The sequence below is a fragment of the Lagenorhynchus albirostris genome, chromosome 1 (assembly GCF_949774975.1).
Source record: "Lagenorhynchus albirostris chromosome 1, mLagAlb1.1, whole genome shotgun sequence".
Classification (NCBI taxonomy): Eukaryota; Metazoa; Chordata; class Mammalia; order Artiodactyla; family Delphinidae; genus Lagenorhynchus; species Lagenorhynchus albirostris.
This window is the reverse complement of record NC_083095.1, coordinates 156,423,713-156,437,141: the sequence shown is the minus strand read 5'-3', so window position 1 is coordinate 156,437,141 and position 13,429 is coordinate 156,423,713. Positions and strand designations below refer to the sequence as shown.

General features: G+C 50.4%; 1 protein-coding gene across 4 annotated transcripts in view; it reads right to left on the bottom strand.

The window, feature by feature from the left end:
- Nucleotides 1–119: 119 nt before the first annotated feature.
- Nucleotides 120–13,429, bottom strand: part of DIP2C (disco interacting protein 2 homolog C) — a 360,331-nt gene continuing 347,021 nt past the window's right edge. For all 4 annotated transcript variants that reach the window (XM_060156549.1, XM_060156558.1, XM_060156568.1 and 1 more), the window contains 5 exons: nt 10,750–10,807; nt 9,246–9,320; nt 7,255–7,429; nt 5,574–5,697; nt 120–2,973 (listed from right to left, as the gene is read on the bottom strand). In XM_060156549.1, the coding sequence (XP_060012532.1) occupies nt 2,721–2,973; nt 5,574–5,697; nt 7,255–7,429; nt 9,246–9,320; nt 10,750–10,807 (685 nt within the window). In that variant the 3' untranslated portion in view covers nt 120–2,720. The remainder of the gene's footprint in view (nt 2,974–5,573; nt 5,698–7,254; nt 7,430–9,245; nt 9,321–10,749; nt 10,808–13,429) is intronic.

Sequence of the window (13,429 nt, the reverse complement as noted above, 5' to 3'; positions counted from 1 at the left end):
ACTGATAAGTAATGCAACAAATTATGTAAACAGAGTCAGATACATTCCTGGTAGGAGTCACTTCCTTCCTAGGATGGAAGCTGGCCCAGTTTTCCAGGGGACCAATTAAGAAACTGCTATTTTCAGAGCAACAAAAATAAAAGCTTTTATTTGTTCATTTGAATATAAAACAGGCGTTATCACAGATGTACAAAGCTTACTGGTGGTTTAACATACGAGAAGGTTGCCGTCCTTTGCACATAAAAATTTTGTTTGAAACCGTGATTGGTTGAGTACATGAATTTCTCTAACCAGTCACCACACTATGAAATAACGCTGCTAGCATCCAACTGGTAAAAGGGACCGTTTCCCTTGGGTAAAGTGTCAAGCAGGATTAAATAGATATAATAAACAAGCACCATGAGGAAGCCGCCCTGTCGGGTTGGTCTGAGTCTCAGTGATCACTGTGTACCCTCCTGTGTGCAAGGTGATCACACGGTTTTGTCTGACTTCAAAAGCACAAGGTCACAAGACAAACACTGGTTACGTTCTCATGAATGACTCATCCACAGCACAATTCCTAGTACAGAACGATCTTCCTTTATTGCTAAACGGGTGGTACTTAGTGTCTCCTTTCCTTTTTCTTGCACAACAGAACTTGGATCCCAGCCCTGAGCCCTCTGGACCTCGACGCTGACATAGGACAGCAGGACCGACCTCACCCCACCTCGCTGGGTCTCGCGAGCCACCTGCAGTCCTGCTTCCTCATCAGTGTCGGACCCGAAACCTTAAACCCCTCCCCCTACACAAGGTGGGCATGTGTGTCTTTTCTGTGTGTGGTGGGGTTTTTTCCGCCTTAGGAAGCGAAAGACTGTGGGAATGTGTATCTGAAGCATGTAGAGAAATATTCATACACAGCAATGAAGTCAAACAATATTTTAAAAATCAAATAACTTGTGGAGATGGAACAACGCACCCCACATGCAGACAATTTTTTTTTAAATGCCACTTAAAATTTTAACAGCAATTAGCCTTGGATCTCAGAAGTCAAACAAAACTCTCTTGTAGCAAAGGGCTCACTGCCAGCACACAGAGCAAAGGCAGATAAGACAACCTCACAGAAAGGGTCTCAGTCTCGCCAGCAGCAATCTTAGTCATGCAGACCTGACACAGCCCCCGTGGGGCGCACTGGGGCAATTACAAAGTGAATCTTGCTCCAACAGCTGATACTTCTTCCTGGCTGGAGGCAGACGGGCTGATTCAGTCCGGGAGTGTGCGAGGAGCTCTGAAAGTTCCAAGGCGTGTGAGGCGGCAGCAGCAGCAGCAGCAAGAGATGGAAATCAGAAGTGTGTCCTCGCAGGAGGTGCGGTGATGGGGGTGGGGGGTGGGGGTGGGGGTTGGGGGCCTCCTGCCCCAGCCAGTGGCTCTGTTGTCCTGGCAGCGGGGGCGGCTCCCCAGGCACGACCCCCTCCTGGTGAGTCTCTTCCCTTAAAGCCAGCTGAGGGAGTCAGCACAACCTGCTGCAAATGACCACAGAATGACATTCCTTTCATACCGAGGACCAAAAAAAGGTGACACAAACAAAAATGATGGGAACATTGTGCAATGACTTCTTGTGGCCGAGAGAGCGCGTGCTGCGGGCCAGCTGCTCCCCAGGCCGTGCAGTGCGGTGGGCACGCGGCACTGACAATCCGTTGAGACCCCGCAGCAGAGGGAAAAGTGCACGTCCAGCTCCGATCCGCCACCTTTGAGGCGACAGCGCCACTTGCTGGTCTCTGGTTCCAGAGGAAAGGTTCTGACTGTGCTGCTGGCTGTCTGGCCGCGCACACCAGCAACGGGCGAGAGTCTATCTACAGTGCAGTGGAGGGGACGCCATGCAAGTGACAGGTTCTGCGTTTTAAACTTTAAAATCTCCTTTGTTCTTAGTGAATTTATATTTCATATATATATATTTGTTGTGATGCTATCCACGCAAGATAATACAACACTTTTTATATTAGCAAACATTACAAGACTTTAATATTCTTGAATGTTTTCTCTGTTATACTTCTAAAGAGATCAAAATAAATTAAACGTTTTGTACATAATTACATAAGAAGTTAACTTATTTTATCATTTTAGTTTAGTACAAAGATATCTGCAAGGTAATTGCCGAAATACACCTTATTTATAATTTCTTCTCATTCCATGCTAAAATTCAAAGGCCGATTATTAGCCTGTTTCTTCAGCACATTTCTGACAAAGAAAGCTGCTAAAATCTAATTGGAAGGTGCTATTTGGAAGGTTTTCTCGTACCTCAACAAACTGTCCTAAAAGGATGAGCTCCAGCAATGGCTTAAGTTAGTAGCAGGTCCATGGCATTAAGATTTCATGACACATTAAAACAGAGAAAACAATTCTTTGTCACACTACATAAATTGTTTAAAAGAACCCATCTGGAGGGCAGAATATTTTTTTTAATTGCTAGTTTGGCTTAACAAAATACCACATTTACGAAGAAAGCACTTATTATCCAATAATTAAAAAAAAAGAAAAAGTTTTTGAAATGGGCTTTTCCAATAAACTGAAGGCAGTAACGCAAAGTCCTTCTGAGCAAACTTCACATTTCTCGTCTCATCCCCGTGCCGATCAGGACGAGTGGAAAGTCTCTTCCCCACCACTTGGCAAAAGCTCCGCTCGGGAACTCGCCCTGGCGTCTGCACACTCGCGACACTGAGCAGATGGCCCGCCTCTGGGAGTGTCTACATGTTGTAGGCCACGTAAATGGGGTCCAGCTGGTCGGCCAGGAAGCCGTCGCGGAGATGCATGCGCTGCTTCTCCCCCCGGGAGTTGATGGGGATGACGCCGATGTCCACCACCACCACCACCCCCACTACCAGGTAGTGCTCCTCCAGGACCACGTTGGTCACCAGGGGGACCAGGTCCAGGGCTTCCTGCTCGGACCCGTCGAGCTCAACCACAACCACCAGCAAGTTTGTCCAGGTGAACACAGCACTGGAAGAGAGAGAAGCATCACTGTACAGCGGGGCTTGAACTTAACGATCCTGTTTTCTTTTCCAGACGTTCCATTGGGTTCTTTGTGGACCTGCCCGGGCGCTAAGCCTCCTCAGCCGGTCCCTGACCAGCTCTCACACTCCTGTCACGTGCACCTCCTACCGACCTGCTCTCGCGGTGGCAGCCCCACCCCTGCCCTCCCTGGATCCACACACCCCTAAGGGTGGAGTCTGTCCCGCCGGGTGATTGGGTCAGCCTGCAACATGGTCTGTGGGCTTGTTGCTGAGGCTAGGACAGCGGGGGCACTGGGGCTGGTCCTGACTTGCCTCTGCCACCAGGGGGATGAAAAACATGTGCAGAAGAGTTGCCAGCCCCTGGCCCGCCTGACCCGTGGGCTCCAGCCACGCTGGGGTCAGATACCTCAGCAGTCAACTGCAGACCCAGGGCACATTAACTGATTCCTGTTTGAAGTACTGAGTTTAGGATGAGGGCAATGCGGTGAGACCTGACTCATGTGGGGTAATTCCTGGAGAACTCCAGAGATGTGCCCAGAAGTGTCTTATTTTGGATCTTTCAACAGGAGTGCCACCCAGAGTATTCTGTCTGCCCAATTTGTAGACGCCTAAGAACAGTGTTTTACACGTTAAGCCACTTTAACATCACATAGTTGGGCTTTTAAAACGTGGTTGTTTAAGAGCCTTAACACACACTGCCCTTGGCCACCAGAGCCGCGTGGAGGACAGGCCAGGCTCTGGGGCCCTGCAGTGCGCGGCGGGGATCTTTCTCTTGCCAGACACAGAGAAGGTTCTATCTCAGTTGTGAGGCAGGAAGTATCTGGGAACATTCACTATTGCTTCCTGAAAGCACAGAGTATGCCTATTAGGAAAAAATGAATATTTTGTTCAGTACGGCCAATGAATACATGAAAATGAAAGGGAAACACTGGAGAATGTGTTCAGCAGACCCCTCCTTCTGGATTTTGCTTTGTGACGAACGTGTACGCCTAAGGGAACAACCTTGTGGGGAGCTGTTCCCGAGAAGAAGGGCCAGTGCCGAGTCCCAGGGCACAACTCCCAGGCACCGGGCACCGCTCCACAAGGGCCGCGCCTTGAGCCCGTGAATCACATGTGGCAACTCTGACGTGCGCTGGGGACAATCTTATCCTGGCATTTGAAATCGATGGCACAGCATCAGGACCAGCTCAGACTCCACAGTTAACTGGGGAGGGGGTTTGCCAGGAGGCCGCGGGCTGCTGCCAGCTACTCTCTTTCCGCCAGAGCTCTGCTGGGGGCCGCGGTGGCTGAGAGGGCCGGGGGGCTGGACTGTACTCAGTGAGGCAGTCACAGATGTGACCTGGCATCACATCCTTCTTTCTCTGCATGAAAGTGACGGATGGGGGCACCCTGTGGGGGGGCCACAGGCAAGGGGGAGGGAAATAACAGAACAGTTGTGCTGCACAGACTCCAACAGAGAGAAACCCTTCGGAATAAAATGCAGCTTTATTCCACGTCACGGCATCTAAGCAATGCTCAGAACAGAAAGGAGAAACCTACGAGGGGCACTCCTGCCACACACTTTTAAGTGGAAACGGCACCTTTTCAACTACATAGAAAATACTCGAGGGAGGCAATACAAGCCAGTCAAAATTATTTTCTTAAAAATACAAAAATTGAAGGCTGTGATTGGTATTTATAGCTATTCAGATGGAAACTGAGGTGGGCCCCTGCCAATGTCTGGGCTGATACCTTTCTGGGGTTTCTGCCCTGCCCTCCTCGACACACGAGTGGACAGGCAGCTTTGGCAGGCGGAGGACTTGTGCTCCAGACGGGCTCCGTCACTGCTTGCCCTGAAACGCGGCACCAAGTGGGGACGAGGCGCTCCCGTCCACCCGACTCTTCTGTCTGCCAAGTCCTCTGTGCAGTGCAGTGCGTGGCCAAGAACACCAGCCTGCGTCAGCTAACAAGAGGCAGCCGACAATCTCAGACCAACCCACCTGCCGAGAAAACTGCTCCCGAGGGGTTTTGGAACAAGGCTCCCCTGGGGCTCCTGCCCTGAGCTTCCAGACCGGCTCCATCAGGCCTCTGCCAGTTCAGGGACTAAGGGAATGAGCACACCTGCAGCCAATGGTGCTGAAGCCACTTTTCACTCTCAAATGCCACGTAAAGGCCCCGAGGAGGTCGTCAGCGCTGCAGCCCCCAGGCCAGGCGGTGATCTGGGCACACTCACACATCACAGCCAACCAAACAGCCAGGGAGAAGCGTGGCCTGCAAGGCTCCTCACCCCCAAGGACGGCTGGGGTGGGTGACTTGTCACTGACAACCCAGTGATGCTGGCAAACGCGGCCCCTCCTGGAGCCTAAGGTCTTCCCACAGGCAGGCTGCGTTTAGGCTCCCGCGGACAGTCTATTTCCCCTACATCACGCCTTCCTTAACAAAAAACCAAATAAACGGCTCCCTGGAAACACTGCCCAGCCGTCTGTATGTCACTCTCGGGAAAAGCAACAACTCTGCACTAGGAGTGCTCTTCGGAGGTTCAGATTCACCCTGGAAAGCTGACTCCGCCCAGGACCCCGTGCCCTCGGGCTGCCGCCCCCTCCTCACCATTCCGTGACGCTTTTGTGGGCTCTGATGACGGAGGTCTCGATGTCTATCGGGTGATACCTCATGCCGCGCAGCTCCATGGCCTCATCTAGGGCCCCCACCACGTAGAGGGCATCGTGGCGCTCTGTACGGGGAATGGAAACCGTGTGAGCTTCACCGCAATGCCGCTCAAACCGCTTAAAAAATAAAAAAAGACTACCCCTGAATGCGAAAGAGATGCAAAGAAAAGATCACTGAGCAAGGGATGCTGTCTCCCTTCTACCAGGGAAACTCTGCAGCCCGAGGCTTTCAGGGAGAAGGTGCAGGCGGAAGTGCTGCCTGGCTCAGCGCTGGCCGCACGCCTGCACGTCCCTCCCCTCATCCCACAGGAGTAGCCTCCACACGCCGTCAAGTGCGTTATCACACAGCCCTCAGCAGCATCAGCACCGCCGGGACACGGGCCAGCAGACCTGCTCCTGGAGTCACATGGTGAGGACCCAGCACAGCCCAAGTTATGCCCAGTTCCCTCTGGTGCCAGCACATGAGCTCTTAACTCTCTTATTACTGCACGTCTGGGCGGGAAGAGGAAGCATAGTTCATGAGAATGTTCATGAACAAAAATTTCCTTAGCTCGTGTAATTGTTCAATTTATTCTCATCAGCTGTGCAAACCTTGGGATAATGACAACATGCAGTCTGTCCATCTTTCCTTAAAAACAAGGAGACATCTTTAATCTTTAGACTAGTAAATCTATCACGGTGAGCTTGAGAGAAGTGACTGACATAAAACACTAGAAAATAAAGCTTTTCCAGTTTAAGTCAGATGAGGTGGAGGCAGTTACTTACTGGCTTCTAACCACAGCTGCCGTGGGGTATCCCACTGTTCCAGCCCCCGGGCTCCGCAGGACGGGACCTGCCCTGCCTCCTGGGAGGTCTGGGTGTTGCTAAGCTTAGTTCTTCAAGGAACCCCAGATAGCATCCTCAAGTAAAACAGTCTATGATTTTCCCAAATTGAAAATGCAACACCGAAGTATCCTGCACTTTTCCCCTAAATTCATGCTGGTTCAGCCTGGTTGGCACAGCCCCCATCAGACAGGTGGGTCAGGAAGGCTCAGGCCCCATCTCTATGTAATACCCAAGTCCTGTCTCTGTTTTTAGTGAAATAAAGAGCGGAGAAAGGATTCCAGGATCAGCAAAGACCTGAAGAGCAGGCAGGCTCTTAATGTGTTAGTTCTGCGTAACACCCACGCCCAGCGCCAGCCCCTCAGAGCTGCTGCTCCCCTCAGGCACCTTGCGGCACCAGGCCTGCTGGACAGGTGCAGAAATGCAGAGCGCCCGAGGCCAGCGCCTCCTGCCCTGGAAGAGAGTAGCAGGGCTTCAGGAGGGCCTGGGCTGGTGGCTCCAGGACTGGCGACAAGTCTGCGAGCTGCACTTACAGGCACTTGTTGTGGACAACATGGCACCTGGCTCTTGCCTCTGGTTTTAAATGTGTTCCTGGCTCACATGGGAGCACAGAGCACGCGACATGCAGCTTCCACTGCTGGATGCACGTGCCCTGAGCTGGCGCTCTCTCACCCTCGGCTGTTTTCAGGCTGGCTTGCAGCAAGCATGCACGCATGCACGTTCTCCCGGGATTGGGATCCCAAACCCCAGATGGGTTTCCGGGGTCTGAGGACCTTCGTGCCGCCTGTTGGGACTCTCACCTCCGTTTGCATCAGTGAGTTCAGTTCTCCGCAGGAACCCCAAATAGCCTGTTCGTGCCCAGATGGTCTGTGTGTCTCCAAAACTTAATCTTGAGTTGAAGTGATCTGACTGGAGGGATTCATCTCCGTAAATAGTGAAATAACCACTGGCATTGTGGGCACTGTGAACCCAGATCTGTTAAGGAAGCAGAATATAACTGGATAAGTTAACTTGAGATGATCTCCAGGGCAGAAGCTGCTTTTACAACTCAATAGATTATATTCCGTGCTATTGAAACTGTCCTTGCCCTCCAAAAACAAGACGATTCCAGTTTCTGGGGAGACACAGATGCCACAAAGTTTATTGAAATGAAGGCATGACAGCAAGCTCCTGGCTGAGCAAACAACCAAGCCATCATCTGTTGAGAATTCTATTAAAGCAGATGGATTGAGGGCTTTTGAAATAAACATCAAATGAACGAGGTTGTATGAGTTTCCTTGTATTTATTCAAATGTACCGACTGTTTCTAAAAAGCAAGCTGGAAAAATGTTAAAAAGCTTTGTGATTTATTTTCCCTTTCACTTGGTTTGCATACTTTTGGGAATATTACATTGTAATAAAACAACACAACACAAAACAAACTCTAGCAGGGAAAGGCATTGTAACATCAAAAAATGGGGGACAAAAGTGCCTGAGCGTGGAAATGGGAACCTGCTGACACGGTGCCGACCACGTGGGCTGAGCAGAGCCAGGGACAAGGCAGAGGAGCCCATCAAGTCCGCACAGATAAGGCCCGGAGGAGCCGAGGTCTAGCCAGCGGCCCTCAGTCGTGCCTGCTAAGCAACGAGGAAGCAGACCAGAGACGGAGGGCACCCCGTCGAGCGACGGGAAGGAAAACCATCTCTGTTAAGACACGTTCCCAGTAGAACATCAGGGTGCAGTGGTTCCTGCCCCTCCGCCCAGCGCACCCACTCAGCTCCAAGCAAGGCCGCCCGCTGTGAGGAAAGCACCCGCCGGGAGCATCTCCAGGTGCCCGAGATGGCGGGTGCTACATCCCAATTTCATTCCTAGACATGTATTTAAAGGAAATCCCTAAAATATAGTGAAGCTCACAGACTAGTTCTGATCTTCACATAGAGAGAGACGAGTGAGGGGCCAAAAAACCGTCCAAGACGAAAAAGGGTTTGGGGAGTGAGCAGTGGTTAGGACTCACGCCTCATCACTATTCACCCCTTTACGAGGTACACACATGTGCCCAGGGCACCACTCCAGGAGAGTGGCGGGGCTGGTGTGCTGTTGGGTGCCAGCTGTGGCAGCCTTTTGTGTGTGGCCAGAACGGGTCAGAGGAAGGGGGGGGGCTGACCGAACAGTGGGCGGCACCTGCAAGAGGGTCCTAGAGGGCAGGACAGGGTCACTGTGGGCTTGGCCTTGGAGAGGAAAACGGGGGTGGGGTGGGGAGGGGAGGCAGACATGTCAGAAGAAACAAGTCCATCAGGGAGAGAGAAGGACAGTGTAAGGCAGAGGCGGGCACACCTGGCCAGCCGAGCAGGGCAAGCTGCGGGGATGACGGCCCAGGAAGGGTCTCCTGCAGCCACACGCAGCCAACAGCGCGCAGGATGAGGCGGCAGGTGGGGAGTCACTGGCCAGGTTCATGGTCAACACAAGGGAGCGGAAGTGACTTTCTGACCCAGATAAACACCTGTCGTGCCCCCAGCCTGCCTGCCACGGTTGTTGGTGCTGTTACGATTCTGGGGTTCGCAAGAGTCCCTCTGCACGTTCTCCACCGTGTTCCTGATGAAGGACTTCCCTGCTGTGAAAGCAGCAGGCACGTGGAAGACAAACCAAGGGCTGGGAAACAAGGAAACTCAGTCCACTCACATGAAGTTTCCTCTTTTCTAAACTTTTGAAGAGAATCTATGATACTCCCTTAAGGAAATCCTACTTTGTAATCCTGAACTTTCATGGACACCCTGTACCTCACCTCACCCAGGTGTGAGTCCCCAGAACTCACCTCACCCAGGTGTGAGTCTCCCAACGGTCCTTTTGTTTCTGGATTGGCAATTATGATCCGAACCCCTGGAAGTATCTATGTTGGAAAGAAGAGTCTCATCAGCGGACAGACAGGTAGATACTGCACAATCAACCTTGACCTTGCTTTCATGCCATGTGCCTATTTTCCTGATTAAAATGGTTTAGAAAGTGAATGGCTTTAAATCAAAATTATATACCACAGCATCCTATAATTACAGCAAAACAATTACATTTCATTGTAATTATTACAGTGACAGAGCCTGTGTTAAAGTGATCCTAAAATCAAGAATTTGAACAAAAACATGATACATGATATAATTTAACAGGCTCAATGCTTGCAAAATAGGATTTAGTAGAGCTGCTCTGTGGTGTCCAGAAGAGACGGCCGTCACCACCCACGCGTCTGCCGAGCCACGAGGACACCGCGCCTGCGGCTCTGCCCCTCTCCTCCACCACACCGCCCCCTTTTCCTGCTGGTAAACATCTTCTAGTACAATGTCGATAGGAAGCACCTCCTTCTTAATGGACGTTTAGCTCAGAAATGCTCCACATTCCACTGAAACCACGTAATGAAGCAAAACCTGATTCTGGAAATTTAGAACAGAACCCGTCTCAGTTCAGCTAATTAACACTGTGCGGTTGAGATAAGGCAACACATCTGTGGTGAACGCTCCTCGAACACGTCTGACAAACGGCCCGCCAGACCGACTTGGGTGGGTGGGTAGCGCCGTGTCCCACCTTAGAGCCAAATTAGTACCAAGAATTCTAATGGGCAATCATGTAGACACAGACTGTAAAAGGTCCAAAAACAATATGCTTTTAGAATTATGTTAAATGGAGAAGAGATCTGACGACTGGAGCCAAAAAAGAAAAAAAAATCTTCAATTACGTTTAAATAAGTTTCTTGCATTTAGTTCTATAAACAAGATAACCACCGTTGCAGGAACGACTAGCTGTCCCCTGATAACCATTCTTTGTCCAGCTCCACAGTAAACAAGCCCCGATTGTCAGCCAGGCCCGTAGTCATTCAAAACCAATGTAGTGCTGCCAACCTGCCTTTCAGCTGTGGGTGACAATGCCCAGTGATACATAAGTGTGAGTGAGGCAGCTGAGGAGCTGTCCTTACAGTCTGCACCTTTGGCCTCCTCCTTTTTCTGCTTCTCCTCCTCTGGCTGGAATGTGCAAAGGAAGGCTGGAGCTGGAAAAACCACTCTAGACCCTGAGGCACCCTTGTGGGCGGAGGCCAAGACATAAGATGCCACGGTCCCTGGTGGTTTCCTCTACATGAGAAAAAAACCTAATTCATTTAAAACACTGTCATTTTGAGTTTCTGTGCTCATGGCCAAAACCAGTCCTGATACACTACATTCAAGAAAACTTTTTTGGAAAAAAAAAAATCTACCATCTATTTCTTGAATTTTCAAAGCCCATAAACTGAGACTCGTGTTTATATGGACATGCATATGCCTTCCTTCAATACTTACTTTTCCTGATTCCATTAGGGGCAAACTATGAGGAGATCCTCTTTCTACTAAACGGACTCTACAAAGAGAAACAGAAGGTGTTACTGTGTTTTCTGTACCGGCGGTTCCCTTCCTCCACATCCAGCACTTGGTCAATGCCTGGCAGTTTGATAGGGAACATTAACTCTGCTGATGAGCATTACCCAAAGCAAAGATAGTCTAGAAGTCAAAGAAAAAGCAGTCGATAGTAGAGAGGAAACGGCGAGGGCCACCACACAGGCCACGGAGAACGGAGATGCAGTCCCACCTACCAACCCGAAAAATGACTGGGAACGATTCTGCATTTAAAGTAACCGGGGGGGCTTCCCTGGTGGCGCAGTGGTTGAGAGTCCGCCTGCCGATGCAGGGGACACGGGTTCGTGCCCCGGTCCGGGAAGATCCCACATGCCGCGGAGTGGCTGGGCCCGTGAGCCATGGCCGCTGAGCCTGCGCGTCCGGAGCCTGTGCTCCACAACGGGAGAGGCCACAGCAGTGAGAGGCCCACGTACCGAAAAAAAAAAAAAATTAAAAAAAAAAAATAAAGTAACCGGGGGTCGACGTAGCACTTGCAGAAAAGGGTAAGTATAAGGATGAAACTGCATTCCTCAATGAGCTGCCACCCCTGTGACAGCGATGCCTGGTCCTGAAACACTCACGGCCCTGCCCCTGCAGACCACAGGCAGGGCCTCAGACACAGCTGCACAGAACCCACCTCCTCAAACAGGCACCCGAGAGGGGATCGGCCAGTTCAGACAGCAAAAGCTCCTTTTAGAAAAGAAGCTCTTTTCCATTTAAAAACTATTCACTGGTGATTTAATCTTAAAACTGTGGAGGACCTTGGTGCCAGTCACAACCTGAGCTCGCTAAGTCCTTCCCAGCTGTGTTATTTTAACTATGCTGTGACTGGGTTCACATCTCTCCATGTTACTGTGAGACTGTGACACTGACCATCCACCAACAGGCAACTTTTATTTAAGGAAAACGGAGTGAAGGGGAACCTGCTGGGATGCCTGACGCAGAACAAGGGGGCGTCAGCAGGAGGATGGGGCCAGGGAACGCGGGATTGTCAGATTCACCAGCACGACCCATTCTTTGTACCAGCACAGATCTGCCCCCATAACTGATAAGTGTGGCTGAAGGGGGATGGGCAATGAAGGAAGGACCCTGCGAGGCACAGCTTGGTGGGGCTCCTTCGCAGGCTCTGCTCCGGTCGCCCAGAGTGAGGGTCCAGGGCGCGGATGACAACATGAGCAGGAGGAGGGCAGACAGACAAGGTCCCGACAGAGAGGGGTGTGGGTAGGGCTCCCGTGCCGGCAGGCATCCTGGGGCTGCAGGCCTCTGAAAAGCAGCTGAAAAGCTCTTACTTTCAGGCAAAGGATGCCCTGCCTTCCAGCCAGCCTTTGGTGTGGTGTCTCGTGTGGCTGCAGACAAAAGGAGCAGAGGAGACCCTGGGAGGGCTGGAGGTACCTGAGTAGCTGCAGCAACGATGTAATGAGTGGAAGAAGTCACTGCAGCAATTCTGGATCACTTGATACCCAGCACATGCTTCGGTATTTGTCTCTAGGAAGACCCTGACGCTGACAGCAGGAGATGAGGGCTATCAAAGAAAAACCACCTAGATCTTATACTACTTAAGCCTTCCAGAATGTGGGCACACCTCCTTTTATGGCACTTTGTTTGCTTTACTGCACTTCGCAGATACTGTGTTCTTTTTTCTTTTACAAATTGAAGGTTTGTGGCAACCCTGCATCAAGCAAGTCTATCGGTGCCATTTTTCCAACAGCGTTTGCTCACTTCATGTCTCTGTCACATTATGGTAGTAATTCTTGTAATATTTCAAACTTTTTCATTATTACTATTGCATTTATTATGGTGATCTGTGATCTTTGATGTTACTATTGTAATTGTTTTGGGGTGCCACGAATTTGCCCTTATAAAATGGTGAACTTAATAAATGCTGTGTGTTCTGATTGCTCCACTGACTGGCCATTCCCCGTCTTTCTCCTCCTCCTCATTCCCTGAGACACAATGATACTGAGATTAGGCCAATTAATAACCCTACAATGGCCTCAGTGTTCAAGTGACATTCTTCTCAAGGAAACGTCACGCATTTCTCACTTTAAATGAAGCGGTAGAAGTGATTAAGCTTGGTGAGGAAGGCAGGTCTAAAGCTAAGATGGGCTGGAAGCGAGGCCTCTTGCACCACCAGATAGTTAGCCAAGTTGTATATGCCAAGGCAAAGTTCTTGAAGGAAATTAAAAGTGAACGTATGAAGCAGCCTTATTGCTGATATGGAGGAAGTTTTAGTGGTCTGGATAGAAGATCAAAATAGCCACAACATTTCCTTAAGCCAGAGCCTAACCCAAAGCAAGGCCCTAACTCTCTCGAACTCTATGAAGGCTAAGAGAGGTGAGGAAGCTGCAGAGGAAAGTTAGAAGCTAGCAGAGGTTGGTTCATGAGGTTTATGGAAAGCAGCCTTTTCCATTACACAAAAGTACAGGGTGAAGCAGCAAGTGCTGATGAAGAAGCTGCAGCAAGTTATCCAGAAGATCTACAGCTGAGATCATTCATGAAGGAGACTCCACCGAAAAAACGGTTTTCAATGTAGATTGCACAGCCTTCTATTGGAAGAAGATGCCATCTGGGACTTTCACAGCAAGAG